Source organism: Phodopus roborovskii, unplaced genomic scaffold (genome assembly GCF_943737965.1).
Source record: "Phodopus roborovskii unplaced genomic scaffold, PHOROB, whole genome shotgun sequence".
NCBI lineage: Eukaryota > Metazoa > Chordata > Mammalia > Rodentia > Cricetidae > Phodopus > Phodopus roborovskii.
Window position 1 is genome coordinate 40,658,996 of NW_026126517.1, and position 21,281 is coordinate 40,680,276.

Consider the following 21,281-nt stretch of genomic DNA (forward strand, 5'->3'; position numbering starts at 1 on the left):
CCCGGCTCCCGCCACTCGGGTTCTAAGACCGGAGCCTTATTTCAAAAGCGAATAAAGTGCCTAGAAAGTACGGAACCCTGAGCTTCACGCTACTGAGAAGCTCCGGATGGAGAAGCAGGGTTTCGAACGAGGATGGGCGGGGCTCAGCGACGCAGTCCTTAGGCCCCGCCCAGGTCGCGTCACGTACCGTTGGCGCCAAACTTCCCCGCTCTTCTCGCGGAGGGAGTTCCTGAGTCTCGCGAGAGGCGCTGTTCGCGCGCTCGGCAGTGGCTGCGGAGTGTGTGAGGTGAGACCCGGCTCGGTGAGGGCGTCTCTGGGAGCAGAGGCAGCGCTGCAAGTTCGGCGCGGGTGCGGGGCGCAGGAACCGGGGTCTCCAGAGCTAGGCTGCAGGGCGGCTGAGGAGGCTGCAGGGCGGGCCGGCCGGAGGATGGCGGGCCTGCCCCTGAGGCGGCGTCTTCCCCGCCAAGCGCCGGCAGAGAATGCGGGTGAATGGAGTTGACTGGATGGGAGGGAGGATGAGAAGGCTCGAGAGGAGGGAAGGGAGATGTGATATTTTTAGGGATGGCACCCAGGCTGAGTCAGGATGCTGGGGTCCTTTAAGTTGAGGCGCCTCTCCATGACAACTGGGAAAGTGGTACGTTTGTAACAGGTGTGGGACGGAATTGCCACTCGGATGTTGAATTTGTTACCCATACTTCTCTGGGAGTTTGAGGACCCGGAGGGGAAATAGAGACATCATCGGTGTCTAAAAAGGTTGTGTGACAGTTGTCAGGGAGAGAAAGAAGCTTAGTGAGCAGCTAATTCTTTACGTACAATAAGAGAAACCACTTTTCTGATAAAAGCCCCACTGCGTACTTGACTGGTTGTTTGCTAGTAATTGTACTTTTAAGACCTGTTTTCAAACTCCCCTTAGAATGGAACTACGTGTACTTACTAGATGCTTGGAGGTTTGGGCCGCTTGTCTGGGGCTAGAACCCATGCTAAGAGCTACAGTACAGTCTCTAGCCCGAAGCAGTACTATTTAACTTGAGTTACCCCCCAGCTGTGTAGCCTTCTGCTGGAATTAAAGGCTTGTGCCACCACCGCCTGGCCGTTGTAACTTGTGTTTTTGGTTCCCCCAAACCTGTGGTTCATAAAACATACTCAAGGGACTGCTTATCGGGAGTCAGTACTTTGTTTTTCTGTATTTATGGTCGTAGACATTTGGAATTGGAGCCAGCTAGATGGTTTTGCAAGTTAAGTTAGTGCTTGGGGAACAAGAGTTGATCCCCAGATCTCATGTAAAAAAGGTGGAAGGAAAGAACTGACACCACAGGGTTGTTCACACACACACACACACACACAAATAATATAAAGGCCTGCACCTGACCCAACTGAAAATAACCTTGAATTTCAGAGCCTCTTGATCTATCTGAGGGGCTGGATTGCAAGCCGTTGCACCCCTACACTTACTAGTAGTTTATGGGGTACTGGGAATTGAACCCAGGCTTTGTGAATGATAGCCAAGCCCTCTACCAACTGGATTACATCTACATTCTGTGTTGTGCATGTGTGTAGACAAGGACTCTGGTTGCCCAGACTGGCTTCCTGGGTTCCTATTTTAGTCTCCTAAATGTTGGGATTACAGTGCATATCACTGTTACTGGCTTGGAAGTCTTTTTTAATTCCTTTCTTCAGTAAATAAATACTGAGTACTTGTGTACTGAATTTGGGACGTAGTGGTAGAACACAAAAAGACCTGTCTTATTTTTGTTCTAAGAGACTACATTCAATCTAGGAGAGTAACATTAAGTAAATGAAACTTAATAGAGAAATGATGATTCCTATGAAACTTATGCTTGGCAATATTCTTATAAGAGCATTCTGGGCCATCAAGGTGGCTTATCAGGTAAAACTGCTCGCAGTACAAATCTTATTTGAATTGTATTCCAAGATGGTGAAAGGAGAAAACGTCTGGAAGTTGTTCTTAAGGCTTCCTTCCACAAGTGCTCTCACACACAGGGTTATTCAAATTGGGGATATTTAAATGGTCTGTTTCTCTTAAGAGTCTCAGGCTGGCGTTGAAATCTGTATAACTGAGGATGGCCTTGAACTCTTGTTCCTCCTATGTTGGGATTGCAGGTTGTTTCATCACTCCTGATTTGAGATAGGTTTTCCTGATGAGGTAATGGTTAAAATTTGAAAGAAATTAGGGGTAAGGGAAGAGTTTTCAAAATGATGTAATGCTATCACTTGGGGAGTAGAGGCAGGAGGATAAGGAGTTGGAGGCCAACTTGACCTATGTAAGACCCTATTTCAAATAATAAAAATGGTGCTCAATGGGTGAGATTTACTGTGATTGAAAAGTACCTGGATTCTGTTCACCCACCATTCAAACCTGCTTGTAACTCTTAGTTTCTGATGATCCTTCACCCTTTTGCTTCTTTGGACACGTATACATGGATGTTGCTCATAACACACAGAGAAATACATAGGTAAAAATAAATCTTGATAGGAGGTGGTGGTGCATACCAATCCCAGTACTCAGGAGGCAGAGACAGGTGGATCTCTGAGTTCAAGGCTGGCCTGGCCTACAGAGTGAGTTCCAGGACAGCAAGGGGTACACAGAGAAACCCTGTCTTGAAAAACCAAAACAAGCAAGCAAACAGAAGCAAAACATTGTTTTAACAAACTGAGTAAAGTAAGGTAGTTCCATATCCAGGTTCTTTTTTTTTTGTTTTTGAGACAGGGTTTCTCTGTAACTTTGGAGCCTGTCCTGGAACTTGCTCTGTAGACCAGCCTGGCCTTGAACTCACAGAGATTCGCCTGCCTCTGCCTCCTAAGGGCTGGGACTTAAAAGGTGTGCGCTGTCTGGAAACATCCAGATTCTTTACAGTAGAGATGGTTCTTCTAAGGAATTTAAAAAGAAGTGGTATGAAATGAGGTTGGTTGACATGGTATAAATTTTATTGTATTTGTTTGGTTTTTCAAGTTGGTTTCTCTGTGAAGCTCTGATGGTCCCGGAGCTGGCTGGATCTATAGACCAGGCTGGCCTAGAACTCAAGAGATCCGCCTGCCTCTGCCTCTAGAATGCTGGGATTAAAAGTGCTGGTATTAAGTGCATGTGCTGCCACCAGCTGGCTGAAGGAAAAATATTAAAGGAATCTTTGGAAAATTAAATGTACTGGGTATATTGAGAACAGGAAGAAAGTGTCAAAGATAACTTGACTTTTACCTGAATAGCTTGGTGGGTGTCACTGAACTGAAGACATTTTAGTTACTCAGTTTTGTATATGATGAGCTAATAAATGCCCTTGAGACACTTGATAGTTGCAAAATGGATAATAGGGATCTGCAGTCCCAAATTGTGGTTTAGGTCGGAAGAATAAAAATTTGTAACCTGGGGGCTGGACGATGTCTCAGTGGTTATGAGCACTGGCTGTTCTTCCAGAGGACCTGGGTTTGATTCCCATCTACTTGGCAGTTCACAACTGTAGCTTCAATTCCGTGGTCTGATGTCTTCTGGTCTCCATGGGCACTGTATACATACGTGATGCACAGACATATAGGCAGGCCAAACACCCATGTTTATCAATAGTAAATAAAACATGAGGTTATTTACTGGTAGGGTCTACATTACAACTTGGTTATAATTAGTCGACTATCTTCTCTACTTATTACCTTGGATGAAATTTAAATGTTTGGAACATGACTTTCACTGTGGATGGAAATATATTATATGATAGTTAAGAGGACTGTTTTGGATGGATAAAAATAACTTTTGGGTTTTTTTCTTCTAGAGGAAAATATGTTAGAACAAGAAGAAAATGGCTTATTTGAAATACCAGATTATGAACATGTAGAAGATGAAACTTTCCCCCCCTTCCCACCTCCAGCCTCTCCGGAGAGAGATCCTGCAGAAGCTCAGCCTGATGAAGGTCTGTATCAAGAATTTCACAGGCGTTCCTTTAACTTGTTTTTTTTTTTTTTTTTTTTTTTTTTTGGTTTTGTTTAGTTTTTGGGGTTTTTGTTTTATTTATTTATTTATCTATTTATTTATTTATTTTGAGACAGGATTTCTCCATATAGTCCTGGCTGTCCTGGAACTCACTCTGTAGACCAGGCTGGCTTCAAACTCACAGATCTGCTTGCCTCTGCCTCCTGAGTGCTGGGATTAAAGCTGTGCACCACCACTGCTGGGCAGTTTGTTGTTTTTTTAAGACAAGATTTCACAGTATATTCCAGGCTAACCTTGTTCTTACAATCCTGCTTTAGCAGATTAAGTTAGAAATGATACATTTTGAAAATAACACTTCAATTTTAAAAAATTACTGTATCCATTTGTGTGTATCTGAATGTATGTGGGCACATGGGTGTGTATGTGTGTATATGAAGGTCAGAGAGGACAATTTGAAGAGCCAGTCTTCCTTTCCACTAAGTGGGTATGAGTGTCATTACCTACTGATTGATCTTGAGGGCCCAGGGCTTAAATTTTTAAACACTAAATTTTGATTCTTTTCACTAGAATCAGGGAGTAGAGCACCAGTTCCTGTACCACCAAAGAGAACACTTAAAAGGAATCTACCCAAGCTAGATGCTACGAGGTATGGATAGTTACTCTCATACACTTACAGTATTCCACACAGTGTTTTTCTTCTACTCTTACAAACTTTGGTTGAATGATTTGGAAATCAGATAGTTCTATAAGCATTTTTTGCTTTGAATATTTTTTTTTTCCTATCATCAAGTTTTTTTTTTTTTTTGGACATGGCTCGAAAACCTAAAATTCAAAATACTATTTCTTTCACAGATTAACTTCTGAGAGAGGGCTTCCAGCCTTAAGGCATGTGTTTGATAAGACAAAATTCAAGGGGAAAGGTCATGAGGTAAGAAACATTTGATCGATCTTTCTTAGTACTGGGGTTTTGGATCCAGGACGAGTACTTGAACACGTGCTAAACAGTACTACTGGAATATATTCCAACCCTGGTTTTTATTTTAGACTTTTTATGTATTCATTTTAATTTTTTTGAGACCAGATTATCACTGTCTAGCCCTGGCTAGCTATGGTGATTTAAATAATACCACCCCCTCATATGTAAAAGCTTAGTCACTAGGGAGTGGCACTATCAAGGATTAGAGGATTGGAAGATGTGGCCTTTGTAAGACCCTAATTCTGGGGCCCTGATGGCCAATGGGAGAGCCCTGCGACACATACCAAAAGCAAGAGGTGTTTATTGAACAAGTGCACTCGGGTGTCAGCAATCTCAGGGAAAGCTGCACACTACTCAAAGGGTTTAGGCTCCTTTTTATAGAGACAAACCACAAATCAGCATGCATGTATGGGGCACAAGGTGATTGATTTCGAAGTATGATCTTATTTGAGAGATCACCCAAGTATGACCTGTTCTTTAAAGGAAAAACCACAGAATGACTTGGAAAGATCCCAGACTGTCTGTTGGCCTGTTGTTCCAGGGTTGGGAGCCTATTTCCTTGTTGTGGGCCAAGACCTGTGAGAAACTTCTTTCATACTCTGGCTTTCTCTTGGCTGTACATTTAGAGCCTTCAGTTATTCCACAAAGGTTTGATGATTCAGTAACTAGCCCTATTTAACAAGATCAGTTTAACATATAACCACTAGCTTCATCACCATAGTAACCTTTCTGTTCTCATAATTCCTGATCTTTCCACCCATGTCCACTACCATTCTTTGTGATTTCCTATATTCTGCTTGCAAGAAATATTTTTTTTTCCCTTTCCTACATCCTTGCTCTGCAAACTAAAATCTTTCACTTTGTCACTGGGCTTTGAGGTTTCAAAAGGCCAGGCCTGCTCTCTCTGCCTATGGATCAAGATGTAGCTCTCAGCTGCTGCTCTAGTGCCTTCTGCATGCCACCATGCTCCTTGCCGTGACAGGATAGTTAAGCCTTTGAAACTGTAAGCGAAACTCCACTTAAATTCCTTTTTCTTTCTTTCTTTTTTTCTTTTTTCTTTTTTTTAAGATTTATTATGTACACAGTGTTTTTGTCTGTATGCCTGAAGAGGGCGCCAGATCTCATTACAGATGGTTGTGAATTACCATGTGGTTGCTGGTAATTAAACTCAGGACTTGTTGAAACAGGTGCTCTTAACTGCTGAGCCATCTCTCCAGCTTTTTTTTTTTTTTTTTAAGATTTTATTTATTTATTATGTATACAGTGTTCTACTTGCAAGTTTTGCCTGCAGGCCGGAAGAGGGCACCAGATCTTATTTTAGATGGTTGTGAGCCACCATGTGGTTGCTGGGAATTGAACTCATGCCCTCTGGAAGAGCAGTCAGTGCTCTTAACCTCTGAGCCATTTCTCCAGCCCCTCTCCAGCTTCTTAAATGCTTCTTTGTTTTGTTTTTTAAATAAAGAGTAACCTTGGTTGCAGTGTCTCTTCACAGCTGACTTAAAGGATGCTAAAGTGGCCTTTGGTGAGGGGTGGGACAGAGAGAGAGAGACAGAGAGAGACTTTCTGTGTAGTCCTGGCTGTCCTGGCACTTGCTAACTTGCTGTATAGACCAGACTGACCTCAAACTCAGATCTACCTGCCTCTGCCTCCTCAGTGTTAGTATCAAAAGTCTATGCCACCATGCCCGGCAGCTTTGTTCTAATTTTGTATTGCTGTTTCCCCTCAGTGGGTGTGGCCTTGGGTGTGCAGGTATGGTGTTTCAGGTGTACTTCCTCAGGCTTTAATCTAGTGAGCCTTAGTATCAGCCTATCTTTGTTTCTTCAGCACTAAGATTACAAGGGTCTGCCATTGTCTTAGAGTTTCTATTGCTGTCATGAAACACTATAACCAAAAACAAGCTGGGGAGGAAATTGCTTGCTTATTTGGCTTTTACTTGTATATTGTTCATCACTGGAGGAAGTCAGGACAGGAACTCATGGTGCAGGAACCTGGAGGCAGGAGCTGAAGCAGAGGCAATAGGGGAATGCTGCCTACTGGTTTGCTTTCCGTGGCTTGCTCAACTTGCTTTCTTACAGAACCCAGGACCTCTTGCTCAAGTGTGGTATCATCCACAATGGGCTGGGGCCTCTCAAATCAGTCACTAATTAAGAAAATACCCTACTGGCCAGCCTATAGTCTGATCTTATTGAGGCAAAGGCATTTTCTCAATTGAGGCTCCTTTCTCTCCAGTGATTCTAGCTTGTGGCAAGTTGACAAAAGAAGCCAGTACAGCCACTCTACCTGGAATTTTTTTTTTTTTTTTCTTTTCTTTTTTAATGTGGGGCTAGGGATTAAATACCTGAGCTTTAGGCTTATTCTCCAGGCATGTAACCAACTGAACTGTCTTCCTAGTTCTGAACTACTATATTTCCCTCTAATTTCTAAATATCTGTGTCTAAAACAAAATCTGTATTCAGTGTTCTTACTCAGTGCTTTCTGAAATTGTGGTCTTCCAAGCCTTTAGAATTTCCTGCTTCCTTCTAGAAGTTTCTTAGCCTTATAAATGACTTTGGCATTGCCTTTAAATGCTAAAATCTGCTGACAGGGTCAGCTGTGAGATTAAGTCTTCTGTTCAGCATTTTTATTTTTATGTGTCAGGCTGAAGACTTGAAAATGCTAATCAGACACATGGAGCACTGGGCACATAGGCTATTCCCCAAACTGCAATTTGAAGATTTTATTGACAGAGTTGAAAACCTAGGAAATAAAAAGGAGGTTCAGGTAAGTGTGATTATCATGAATGTCATTCACAGTGCTAAGTAGTACAAGGATGGATTTAGTTGAGGCTGAATTGCTATTAGGGGGCCTTTTGAAATCTGTCTTGTTAGACAGGAAAATTAATAATTACTTGAAGAATAACTCTTTCAGATATGAATAAATGATTGTTTCCTCCCTAACTTATTGATCAAATGGAAAAAATGTCTCTTTTTCAGACCTGTTTAAAACGAATTCGACTTGATCTCCCTATTATACATGAAGATTTTGTTAGCAATAATGGTAATTATAAGTTTATTTATTATCACAGCTTTTAGAAATGGGTCTAGCTGGAGTAGGAGATGTTATATATACAAAACTGAGGTCTTAATCCATGTTTATGTAACTATAGTATAGTTAATAGTTATACCATGAGTTAGGTCTAGAATTTGATAAATCTAGAATGTACTTAAGTATGAGTGTAATGAGCTCCTCTTTATTCATCTGGGTATAGATTGCAGAGGACAACTTTCCCCCATGTCAATCCCAGGGATCGCATTCAGGTTATCAGGCTTGACAGCAAGTGCCCTTATCCACTGAGACATCTCCTTAGCCCAGTAATAGTTACATTTGACACTTACTTCTTTTTTATTAGTTTTAGTTAGCATACAAAAGAATATGTTTTAGCCAGGTAGGGTGGCATATGCCTTTAATCTCAGCATTTAGGAGTTAGAGGCAGATGGATCTTTGTCAGTTGAATATCAACCTAGTCTGCATAGTTCAAGAATAGCCAAAACTACTTAGACTCTGTCTCACCCACCCCTCAAGAATGTGCTTCATTTGAGATTTTCATGTGTATGTCATTGTACTTTGTTCAAGTCCATGTTACCTTCCCTTGACTCCTCTCTTGAACTTCATTTCCTAAAGAGATGATTGTAGCCTGCCAGGGTGGTGCACATGTCTTTAATTCCAGCACTCAGGAAGCAGAGTTAGGTAGAGCCTTCTGAGTCTGAGGCCTGGTCTGCATAAGAAGCTCCAAGGACAGCCAGGGCTACTTAACTGAGACCCTCCCTCAGATATATAAACAATCAAAAAAGACACAATTGTAGTATTGTTAGACATGTTATAGAAAATATTTATAAAATAGGGACTTTTTAACATTTATGCTGTGTTTATGCTCATGTATCATGGCATGGTGTGGAGATCAGGACAACTTCTTGAGTTGGTTTTTTGACCATGTGGGTTCTAGCAATTGAATAAAGGTTGTAAAGGTTGTTTTGAGAACCTTCTGACCTTATTGATCTTTTACAGTTCTTGCTATCACAATACACATCAAACTAGAGTGTTCATATGCATATAAACCATTAGAAAAACTGTCTCTGGGAAATTAGGTAAAATAATTTGTTGGTGTGTCAGGAGCTGTCTGTGGGGCTGCAATCAGAGCCAGCTGAGCGGTCCCAAGTTTGTACTCTCTGTCCTTGTGCCAAGATGGAGTGCAGCCATCTTTGTGGGCACCCACATTGGTGGAAATTTCTATTTTATTCATTGTGTAGACTTTTGAACTATGTGTGCGAACACATGTCTGTAACCCCAGCATTTGGAAGGTAGAAGTAGGAAATGTAATTGGATGTTTCTTTCCTGCTTTCCTGTGCCCAAAAACCCAAAGACCTTGCAGCCAATTCCCAAATAATTGACTTGGGGGCTTAATATAAATTATAATGCTGGGCTGATAGCTCAGGCTTGTTACTAGCTAACTCTTAAATTTTAAGTTAACTTATATTCCTAATTTACACTCTTGCCATGTGGTGGCACCTTTATTAACATGTTCCTCTCCAGCTCCTTCTGACTCTGCCTTTCTTTCCATCATTTTCAGTTTGGCTTTCCTGCTTAACTATCCAGTTCAGCTATTGGCCAGTCAGCTTGTTAATTATAATTAAACCAATCATAGTGACATATATTCATACAGTATACACAAGGATTATTCCACAGCATGGAGGTGCACAAATTCAAAGCCAGCCTTGACTACATAATGAGTTTGAGGCTAATTTGAAGTATTCAAGATCTGATTCAAAAGAAAAAATCCAGAAGGACAGATCCATGGCTATAGAACTTTAGGAAGACTTATGTGACTGTTCCTGGTATTGATTGCATTTGTTAGTAGTACAATGCAACCATAGACAGTCACATACATCAAAACAGTTGGTTCCTGCCGACAGAGTCTGTATAGTTATCAGATTTTCTGTGCGATGGTTCCATACATAAATATTTTTAAAACTTTTTGGGGGCGGTTTCAAGACTGACAGGGTTTATCTGTGAAACAGCCTTAGCTGTCCTGGAACTCAGTTGATAGATCAGGCTGACTTTGAACTCAAGAGATCCATCTGCCTGTGCCTCCTGAGTGCTGGGATTAAAGGTATGCACCACCACTGCTCTATTTAAAACTTTAACATTTAGTTTTAATTATGTGTACATCTGTATGTGGATATGTATGAGTGCTTTTGATGCACCTCTGCTTGACGGAGACCCTTTGCCATGTCTTAGATTTTTGCATTTCTTTTTTTTTACTAGTAATATACAGGGTGGGTAATAATACACTCCACACAGAATCTTCTTATGGATTAAATCAGTGGTTCTCAACCTTCCTAATGCTATGACCCTTTAATACAGTTCCTCATATTGTGGTGACCCCTAACCGTGAAATTATTTTTGTTGCTACTTCAACAAAATAATTTTGCTGTTGTTATTAATCTTAATGTAAATATCTGTTATACAGGATATTTGATATGTGACCCCTGTGAAAGGGTCGTTCAACTGCCAAAGGGTTTGCTACCAACTGGATGAAGACTGATGGTTTAAATAGTCTAGGATTTAAAATTTTTTTGGAATGATGGTATTTATTAATGGCATACAATCACGTATGTCAAACGAATTACTATGGCACTAAATTCCAGAGCCTATATTCCTGGGTTAGTTGATTTATTTAGCAGTACTTTTTTTGAGCTGTCTACTATTGTGCTGAAGGTTCAAGGATAAAAGATGAATAAAATTAAGCCTCCAAGTTTATAGCATACAGATTGAGGTAGACAAATAATATTGTCATTAGTTTGATGGAACTTATAATTAAACATGAGTTGGGCCCAGAATGAGGGAATGAGGTGCAAAGGACAATAGTTGTATTAAATGGGGAAGCTTCATAGAGGAGGTATCATAAGTTTTTTTTTTTTTTTTTTTTTTTTTTTTTTTTTTTTTTTTTTGGAGGCAGGGTTTCTCTGTATTGCCTTGGTTGTTCTGGAACTCCCTCTGTAGACCAGTCTGGGCTCCATCTGCCTCTGCCTCTCAAGTGTTAGGATTAAAGGAGTGTGCTACCCACTGCCTGGTCACAGGTGTTTTTAATTAAGTAGTAAAGGTCAGTCAAAGGGGGTTTGGGGTAGAGGTATCCATTTGTACATAGGTGTAAAGCCCTCTCTACGATCTCTTCCACGAATCAGACGAAGGCCTAGAGATTGAAATAAAGAGACAATGCAGCAGGTCATTGGTTCAGTGGCAATATCGGAACGCTGAATGCCATTTATTGAGGGGGAGAAACTGGCTTAAATACTGACTTACAGCACAGTGGAAAATAACAGGATTTTTAGGCTTAGCTCCTCTCCACGAGGTGTTGTTACCAGGTGTGTGTTTTCAAAACGGGAAGAGTACCAACAACAGCTTTGGGGCAAGGAGTTCCAGCCAATAGCTTCAGGCTTGCTCAAGGTGCCTTGGGGGTCCATGCAGGGCTCTACACGTAGGCATAAATTAACAAATCATGCAGAAAATTATAAGTATGTTGACATGTAAAATACATAGGAGAGACCTAAATCCAAGATCCTTATATTTTTCTTTCATCTTTTTGCTTGCTTATTTGTAAACCTGAGTGCTAGGATTTCAGGCATCAATGTATGTTGAACAAATAGATCCTAAACTGTAAAAAGTTAAGTGGTTTCTGGGACTGGGAAGATAGCTCAGTGATAAAGTGCTTGGTTTGCATGAAGATTCTTATTTGGATCCCCAGCACCCATGTAAAAGCCAGGTGTAGTAGCATATCCTATAGTCCTAGTCCTGGGAGGTAGAGACAAGACCTAGGACTTACTGAGCAGCCAGTCTAACTCAGTTATTGACCTCCAGGTTCAGTGAGAGACCTTGTCTCAAAAGATAAGGTGGAAGTGATACAGGAAGACACCTGATGGTGACCTTGCCTCCATAGAAGCATGCATATACACACCACATTCACACACACAGAATGTTTGAGTATTGGATTAACTCATCTTAGTTAATGCATGTACTTTTATCTTATTATAAAATTAAAATGCTTTGCTTTTATCAAAAATTTATTACTGTACAACTTTAAAGTAAGCATAGTGTGATTGAGTAATTCTCCCAAAATTCTTGGGTTGGGGCTGGTGCTGTTAAGATGGTTTAGCAGTTAAAGGCACTTGCTACCAATCTCACAACAGAGATCAGTCCCTGGGACTCATGTGCTGGAGGAGAAGATAACTCCTATGAATTGTCCCCTAACCTCCATAGCATGGCATTCATGTGCACATAAATACACACTCACCTGTGCATGATGAATGGATGTAACTGAGGAAGTTTTGGGCTAATACTTAATATAAGTGTTTGAAAATAGGACTAGATTAATATTTCAAATTTTGGTTTTACACATAGAGATGTACACATCCCAATAGAAATTGGAATCACATGAACTTTGCTTAATGAGTCTTTTATTTGTTTTTGTCTTTTTGAGACTGGGTTTCTCTGTATAGCTCTGACTGTCCTGGAACTTGCTCAGTATACCAAGCTGGCCTCAAGCTCACCTGTAACTCCAGTTTCAGTGTCAGGAGATCAGACAACCTTTTTTTAGCCTCCTTGGGCACCAGCCACACACATTGTACTGGCCATGTAGGCACAATACCTATAAAGGTAAATATGTTGTTGTGCCCAAGTCATGAAGATCCCCAAAGAGACCACCAGGGAGATAGACCCACCGAAGTGTAAAAGCAAGGTTTATTCATCCAACCTTGACAGGGACTTCATTTAGCTGGCTCTTGAAGCAGCCTCCAGAGAAAGTGAATTCTGTCTACTATAGGATTTTTTTTCTTTTCTTTCTCTTTTTTTTCCTTCAATTTTTGGTTATTTGAGACAGGGTTTCTCAGAGCCTGTCCTGGAACTAGCCCTGTAGACCAGGCTAGTCTCGAACTCACAGAGATCCACCTGCCTCTGCCTCCCTAGTGCTGGGATTAAAGGCATGTTTCACCAACACCTGGCTTCTATCTAAGTCTTAAAAGGAAGGTTATAGGTTTGCTCACAACTAGAGACTAGGGGCTATCTGGAGTTTCTTTGTGTCATATGCTGAGCCAGAGGCCTAGATGTCTTTTCTGTAGCCTGCCATGGTTGCTAAAGCAGGAGGCTGAGTGAGGGTCTGATCCCTTCAATGTAAGTAAAAAAAAATTGTGTGTGTATGCCAAAGGGATCTATGTTGAGTGTCTTTTGTCATTCTCTACATTAGTATTTTAGACTTGGTTTATTTGTTAGTGTTTTGCCCACATGTATGTATGTGCATAATGTGGATGTGTGGTATCTTTGGAAGTCAGAAGAGTTTTTGAGCTACTGTGTGGGTGCTGAAAACTGAACCTCTATAAGAAAAACAAATGTTCTTTACCACTGAGCCATCTACCCAGCCTTTCCATGTTATTTTTTTGAGAAAGTGTCTCTCACCATTTTCCTCCCATGCCTATGTTAAAGTGCTGGGGATCTGAAGTAATGGTTGCACAAAAAGCATCAGTACCCTTTGATTACCTTCCATCCCTAGCACTTCATTTTTTGAAGCCCATTCATAAATGCTGGAAATTTTATTGTTACTGATATTTTTTTCTTTTTTCTTTTTCTATAATTATTATATTTTGGAATACTATACTAAATATATATTTTTATTTTTTTGGTCTTTTGAGACAGGGTTTCTCTGGCTGTCGTGGAACTTGCTCTGTAGACTAAAGGCATGCATCACCACTGCCCTGCTGTAATTTATATTTTTAGAATTTGTCTACTTTGTATGTGTGAATATCATCCACCTTTATTTGTTAAGCCATCTTGCTGGGCCTCTTTCTTCACTTGGTTGTTTTTCTCCAAAGGAAATTGGGTATTAGACTTTTTTGTTTTTGTTTTTCAAGGGAAGTTTTCACTGTGTAGTTCTGTATGTCCTGGAACTTCCTCTGTAGATCAGGCTGGCCTTAAACTCATAGAAATCTGCATGCCTTTGCCTCCTAAATGCTGGGATTAAAGGTGTGCCATTACTGCCTGCCTGGCAAGGACAAAATAAATAAATAAATAAATAAAAAATATATATATACATACATATATATATATATATATATTCATATTTTTTTGAGACAGGGTTTCACTGAATTGTTCTTGCTGTCCTAGAACTTGCTTTGTAGACCAAGCTGACCTTGAACTCACAGAGATCCCCCTGCCTCTTTATTGTCACTTAAGTCAGTCTTCTGTCTTAAAATTGGATCAACTTCTTATTTTATTAAAGGTAAAAGCTAGAATTTCCCCTGGATAAATATAGTTAATTTTCTTATCCTCTTCAAACTGTGTTTAGATGTCAATTCATATCTTCCCGACTACATTCCCATTCATTACAGATTCTCTTGGCAGCTTTCTCTTCTTTTTCCATTTTTATTTTAGGACAGGGTCTCAAGTCTGATAGTAGTGGTGCATGCCTTTGTTCCCAGCACTTGGGAAGCAGAGGCAGGTGGGTCTGTGTGAGTTTGAGGCCAGCCTGGTTTACAGAGTGAGTTCCAGGACAGCCAGCCCTAAATGGAGAGACAGTTTCTTTCTTTCTTTTTTTTTCTTTTGGTTTTTTGAGACAGGGTTTCTCTGTGGTTTTGGAGGCTGTCCCGGAACTAGCTCTTGTAGACCAGGCTGGTCTCAAACTCACAGAGATCCATCTGCCTCCCTAGTGCTGGGGTTAAAGGCATGGGGCACTAATGCCAGGCTGAGAAACACAGTTTCAAACAAACAAACAAACAAGGTTTTCAAGTAGCCTAGGATAGCTTTGAACTTGCTAAGTAGCAGAACCTTGAACTTCTCATTCTTCTGCTTGCCTTGACCTCTATCTGTTGTTTTGGAATTACAGGTCTGTACTACCATATTTGACTTCTTTATGTAGTTTTATTTTTGAGACATGGTCTTTATTTCTGAAGCTGACCATGAGGTCACTACAGATGATCACCCCAGCCTCTGTCTCCCAAATAGAGGAATTATAGCATTTTCCCACCTCACTGAGTTTATGCAGTACTGGAGATCAAATCAAGGGCTTTGGCATCCTATCCCAACCAAGCTACCTACTCAGACTCCTTTTACATATTTAATATGTCCATTGGATGTATTTTCCAGTTCACCATAAGAGTGATTTGTAGATATTTCTTGTATTTACTTGAATCAGCCATACTGGCCACATTCTCATACCTTACAGATTGTTTCTTCAGGTCAGGCTATTTGCCACAGGTCAGGCTGTTTGCCACTTTAAAGCTTCTTTGGTTGAATGCTGTGTAAGTTCTTTTTCCAATTACTCTAATAGTACAGTTGTATTAACTATTTATTTTCTGCCACAGATGAAGCTGAAGAAACGAATGCCCTGGATGCAACTGCTATTGGATTTGATCCTTTTTTGACAAGCTCATCAGACAGCAACAAGTTGGCATCTGAATCAAGTAGAAGCCTAACAGAAGAACAGCAACAGAGAATTGAGAGAAATAAACAGCTGGCCTTGGAAAGAAGGCAGGCAAAGCTACTGAGTAATAGCCAGTCTCTAGAAAATGGTAAATTTTATGCTGGTTTTTATGAGTTGCCATATAATATCAAGGGCATGTAGGAAATTTTAACATCTTTACTATCTCTTGAAATAAAATACCTCTAGGAATAGGAAAGTGATATTAAGTTTATGTATATTTTAGAGAGTATGTCAGTGTATGTGTGTTTGCTATTTGGAATCTGTAAAGAATGTTTAAGTCTAGGCTGTTTTTTTTTTTTTTGGGATAATTCTTTTAGAGTGCCAAATCCTTCAACAATGTATTCTTCTCTGACTTCTTATCTTAAAGCACTTTACACATATTTTTAGGATCATACTTAGGAAAATTATTATTGTGGAATCAATATATTTTGTATTTTGGTATTGAACCCAGCTAGGCAGGTACTATACTACTGAGCTAGATTCTTAGTGCTCTCTTTCTCTCTTTCTCTCCATTTATTCATTCATTTACTTATTCAATTTATTTGCTTGTTTTTGTTTTGTTTTGTTTTGAGGCAGGATCTTAAACTAATTTTGTAACCTAGCCAGGACTTGAAATTGCCTTTATCCTTTCTCAGCCTTGTAAAGCTCAGATTATAGGCTTGCACCACTGCTCCAGCTTGTGATACTTTTTAATACAACGTCTTCCGTGCTAACTCAGGATTAGCAGTAATTTTCTGTGATGTAAGTAGGGTACTAAAATGCCTTTTTAGGGGATGACAGATACTAGAGATTGAAACAGGGTCTTGCACAAGTTAGGTAAGCACTCTTTCAAGGAACTTAATTTCAGTCCTTCCTTAAATTTTAATTTTGAGTTTAGGTCTTACTAAGTTACCCAAGTAACTTCCCACTTACCCACTTAATGATCTGCTTCAGCCTCCTAAGGTGATGGGAATGCAGTTGTGTGCCATGCACTTGGCTACTAAAATGCTTTCTAATACATTGTCCCACTTTTGTGAGTTACACTTTTTATAGTTTACTTGTCTGTAGCAACTCTTTTTCTCTTTAAAAATTGTCTTAAACTTCCAGTTTTCCCTCTCTCCCTCCCTCCCTTCAACAAACCCTAGTTTTGAGGGCTGATTTTCAGTAGATCTCCTTGAGGGAGCTGCTCTGCTACATATGAAATCCCAACCCAGAAGCAGGTGGTTTAACTTGCATTCAATATAACAGGCGAGAGGGTGGTTCCCTTTCTGTCCGCACCGGGAGGAGTGGCTCTCTACAACCAGGTCCAAAAGCACAGCTAAGACCCACCACATGTAGGAATGAGACTTACTGCTGGTGGGGATAGACTGGGCCTCATTTTTATTTTTATTTGTTCATTTTGGTTTTTTGAGACAAGATTTCTCTGTGTAGTCCTGACTGTCCTGGAACTCACTCTGTAGACCAGGCTGGCCTCAAATTCACAGAGATCCACCTGCCTCTGCCTCCCAGGTGCTGGGATTTAAGGTGTCACCACCATAGTCAGCAGTTTGCACAATTTTTGTTCCTTTTCCCTTCAGAGGTCAGAAGAGGGCATTGGATCCCCTGGAACTAGATTGAATGATGGTTGTTAAGCCACCTTGTGGGTGTGGAATTAGAACCTGGGTCCTCTGCAAGAGCAGCAACTACATTTTACTGCTTAGCCATCTCTCCAGCCACAAAACTAAATTTAGAAAATTATTACTTTACTGTTTTATGTGTATGAGTGTCTTGCCTACAGATATATCCATGCACCATATGTGTGTCTGGTGCCCATGAAAGCCAGAGCCAGATGGTTGTGAGCTGCCACGTTAGGTGCTTTCTCTAGTTCCCCTTAAAACTGTATTATACTACATTGTATGAAATTATTGAGAAGTCATTTAAAAAATAATTTAATGTTTATGAGCAGGTTTAGTGTTATATACTAGCACTTAACTAGACTGAAACAGGGAGATTAAGTGAGGGTGTCCTGAGCTACATAGTTCTAGGCTAGCCTGAGCTACAAAGGAAAGACCTTGTCACTAAACAAAAGTTGGGAATGTGTGTTTGTAATCCAGTTTCCTTTTGAAGTGGAAAAAATAAGAATTACAGCAAATGAGGTTGGAGAGATGGCTCACCAGTTAAAATAAGCACTTGCTACTCCTGTAGAGGACCTGGGTTTGGTTGTGAGCATCTACATCGTGTGGTTCACAATAGCTATAACTACAATTCTGAGGGATCCAGTGCCCCCTTCTGGCCTCCTTGGGCACCCACACACTTGTGTGCTTATACATACGTGTACATATAAGTAAAATAAAAACCTACAAAAGAGAATTGTAGTAAGTAAATGCCATGTTGTAAAATGTTTCACCCAATATATTAATTCTCAAGCAAATGTTGTAACCTAGTCTTGATTTTCAGTCAAGATAAATCTCATTTTTATCTTTTTTTTTTTTTTCTTTTTTCTTTGAGGCTTCAGAGGTTGTCCTGGAACTAGCTCTTGTAGACCAAGCTGATCTTGAACTTGAACTCTTAGAGATCCACCTGCCTCTGCCCCTCAAGTGCTGGGATTAAAGGAGTGTACTGCCATCACTTGACTCTCATTTTTATCTTAAAAGATTTATTAATATAATGTGAGAAATCCTGAAGGAATGGAGAGATGACTGATTGGTTAGGAGTACTTACTGCAGTCCCAGAATATCAGAATTGGGTTCTCAGAATTGAGTGGCTTATGACTGTAACTATGGTTCCAGGAGATTTGATGGCTCTAACCTCAAGGGGCTCCTGTACTCTTGTATACATACCTATACATAGTAAAAAATAATAACAAGTAGTAAAACCCATACAAAGATGTAATGATGGTTAGCAGTGGCTTTTTGCCATCTCAAAGTATGCTTGACACTAGGGATCTAACAATATATATATATATATATATATCTTAAAATTTGACCAGATACAAAAAATCTCTTATTTCTGTTTCTTTTCCCCCCCAGACAGGGTTCTAAGTGCTGAATAGGCATGTGCCATCATCCTTGGCTTAAATTATCTTTACCATAGATCACTTTGACATGAAACTTAATTGCATTTGTGTTGACATTGTGTTTGTACACATCTGCATGCTCCTGCATGTGCCACAGCATACAAGTTGGGGGACATCTTGAGAGTCTATTTTCTCTTTCCACTATTGGGTCAGTCAGGCTTGACAGCAAAGTACCTTTACCTACAGAGTCATCTTGCCTGCCCTACATCTGATTTCTTTGGATCTCTTTTTAATTTTATTTTGAATGAGAAGTTAACATTTGAGTAAGATTGAAGAGTTGAATGTAGTATCATTTAGGACCCTTTTTTTTTTTTTTTTGAGTGTGAGAGTGTCAGTATTTAATCCAGGGACTCATGTTGCTAATCTATATTCATTCCACAATTGAATGAGCTAGATCCACTTTCCTGGGACCCTAGTTTATTCATGTGTGAAAAACTGGTTTATGTAATTATAATGAGGGGGTTGTAGATTTGTTTCTACCAAGTAAGCTTTTAGAGAGATTTGTATTTATCCAGATTGAGTGAGTCAGTTGCTTACTATTAGTAATAATATGATTCCTTTCTCAGATGTGTTAATGAATACATCCTGGGCACAGACAGTAGAAGACAACGGTACTGGTGAGGATCAAGAAGAGTCAAATGGATTAAACACAGACATTGCAGATGGCTCACATGATGGTCCTTTTGCCAATACAAATGAAGAAGAACAGTTCAAAGTAGAGGAAAAACAGCTGGACCATACTAACATAGACTAATACAGAAATGTCCCAAGTAGCCAGATTTCTACAATAGAATCCTGCAAGTTTGGGATTATTTGTAAATCTTTCTAGTTTGTATAAGTCTGAGTCATATGATTTCATATGGATTCCTGCTTAAAATACAATGTGTCTCCTAGCTATTTTAATACATCTATTATTTTTGGTGTTCTGTATAAATTCAGCTTTATAAGCTGTTTCTAGTTTGCACTGAATTCTTTCTCACTAAATTGGGTAATATTTTAAAATGTAAATGTGCACTGCCTATTAAGGTCTGTTTTTATAAAGAAATGGATTTTGCAAACAACTCTCAGGATTTGCGTTTCTCACCATACTTAGTTACATACTTTAAACTTTTCCTAAAATGGTTAAGGGTTTTGACTATAGTTTTGTTAAGACCCACTCTCGTTACATCATCCTGACTGGTCTGAAATTTGTGGTGAACCTCCCTATTTTTGCCTTCAAGTGCTAGGACTGTAGGTGTGTGTGTCATGTGGTCTTTTCTCCAGTACTGTAACCTTAGCTGGTCTGAAAACTCATTGGGATCTGCCTGCATTTGCCTTGTGTGCTATCTAGAAACTAAAGTTGTGTGACACAATACTCAGCTTGCCTGTATTTTGAAGGGTTGCTTTAATATTTAAAAGATCACATCCAGGGTTGGTAATGCCTTCCTATTAATGATGGTAAGTGAGTTCAGGGATGTTTATAGGTTGAGAATGTGCTAGAGGGCTTGTGTAGGGTGTGTGAGATAATGGGTATGAAACTCCAGCATCTCCAGAAAACAGAATGGTCCTTTTGTGTTCCTGATTCATTTGTTGGAGAGAAACTTGGAGAATATTGTGAGGGTCAGTATTCAGCAAGGGGTCACATGAAACAGTTGTCAATTGGTAGAGGGGATTCTGTGTATTGGGAAGCATGCGTGTAATGCCAGAAATAAAGGAAATAAAGATTTGGAATGATGACAAGGAGGCGTGGGGCCAGATGAAGAGGACCTGACTAGAGCGTGGTGGAGGGGCTAACTCAAGCTGAGAAACACCAGGTTGAGAAGTTTATGGTCTGGTTCTTAGCAGCAAATACCCACTAGAATTGGGGAAAAGACTGAAGATGGAGGAGATAACCTTTAGTGACAAAGACAGTATAGTTCTAAAGAAAAAAGTCTCTTGCTTCTTCCTTAGGGTGGTAGTGCTACAGTGGCTTCCATTCCTAAGCTAGGATAGGTGACATCTTGGGTTGACATCAGATAAGTTGGGAGTAACAAAGATGGTTTGGAAAGCCAGGAAGTTGGGCATAGACTGAGTTGTGGGCTTATGGGAACTATCTCAGTGATTGACCAGGGAAAAAAATACATCAAGAGGACAGGATTACTGTTAAAGACAGGGAACAGCCAGAGGATGAAGGCTGGTCTCAGCATGCCCCTGATATCTGGAGAAAGCTTACCAGGAAGGCTGCATCACTTCCAGGCACACTCACTAGCTAGATCAGAGAGAAGGGCAGGTGGGAGAAGTATTACTTTTCCAGTGGTGAATTTGGGAACACTTCTCCAGGGCCCGGCCATTGGATGTACAGAATAGAATTTGAGGGTGGGATAGGAGTTTGGGTTAGATTTATACCACCCTCTTGATGCCCTGTGTCCATCTGGTGCCAGAACAATTGGGAAATTGTGAATCAAACATGAAAAAAGTTTTGAAGAAGGCAGAACTATATTACCTGAAATGGCTAAATGGTATCAGAGGGGCCTGGGATCTAAATATGACTGTAGAAATGGCAAAAGTAAACTTCATTTAAATCAATTTGAGCCAAGTTTGGTGGCACATATCTTTAATCCCTATAGTTCAGAGGCAGAGGCAGGAGGGGCTCAGTGATCAGGCTAGCCAAGACTACAAAGAAGACCCTGTATCAAAAAACTAAATTGATTTGTGGCAAGATAATTTTGGATTTGCTATAAGGAGACTAGCAACCTGCCTTTTGCAGCCCCATCACTGTCTATTCAACTGCTGAAAAGCCAATTTCTAGTAGCCAGGAGTAGTGGGGCATGGCTTTAATCCCAGCGTTTGGGAGGCAGAGACAGGTGGATCT

At 40.2% G+C, this 21,281-nt stretch overlaps 1 protein-coding gene and 1 non-coding gene across 2 annotated transcripts; both read left to right on the plus strand.

The window, feature by feature from the left end:
* Window positions 1–210: 210 nt before the first annotated feature.
* Window positions 211–19,354, plus strand: Tipin (TIMELESS interacting protein). Its single transcript, XM_051197736.1, has 8 exons — window positions 211–286; window positions 3,782–3,917; window positions 4,505–4,583; window positions 4,790–4,865; window positions 7,551–7,673; window positions 7,886–7,949; window positions 15,299–15,505; window positions 19,018–19,354. Exons 2-8 carry the CDS (start codon window positions 3,788–3,790, stop codon window positions 19,203–19,205), a joined length of 867 nt encoding a protein of 288 aa, XP_051053693.1. The 5' UTR covers window positions 211–286; window positions 3,782–3,787; the 3' UTR covers window positions 19,206–19,354.
* Window positions 9,772–9,907, plus strand: LOC127232063 (small Cajal body-specific RNA 14). The gene has a single exon (XR_007835355.1). It is a non-coding gene; the product is annotated as a small Cajal body-specific RNA 14 (non-coding RNA).
* Window positions 19,355–21,281: the final 1,927 nt, after the last annotated feature.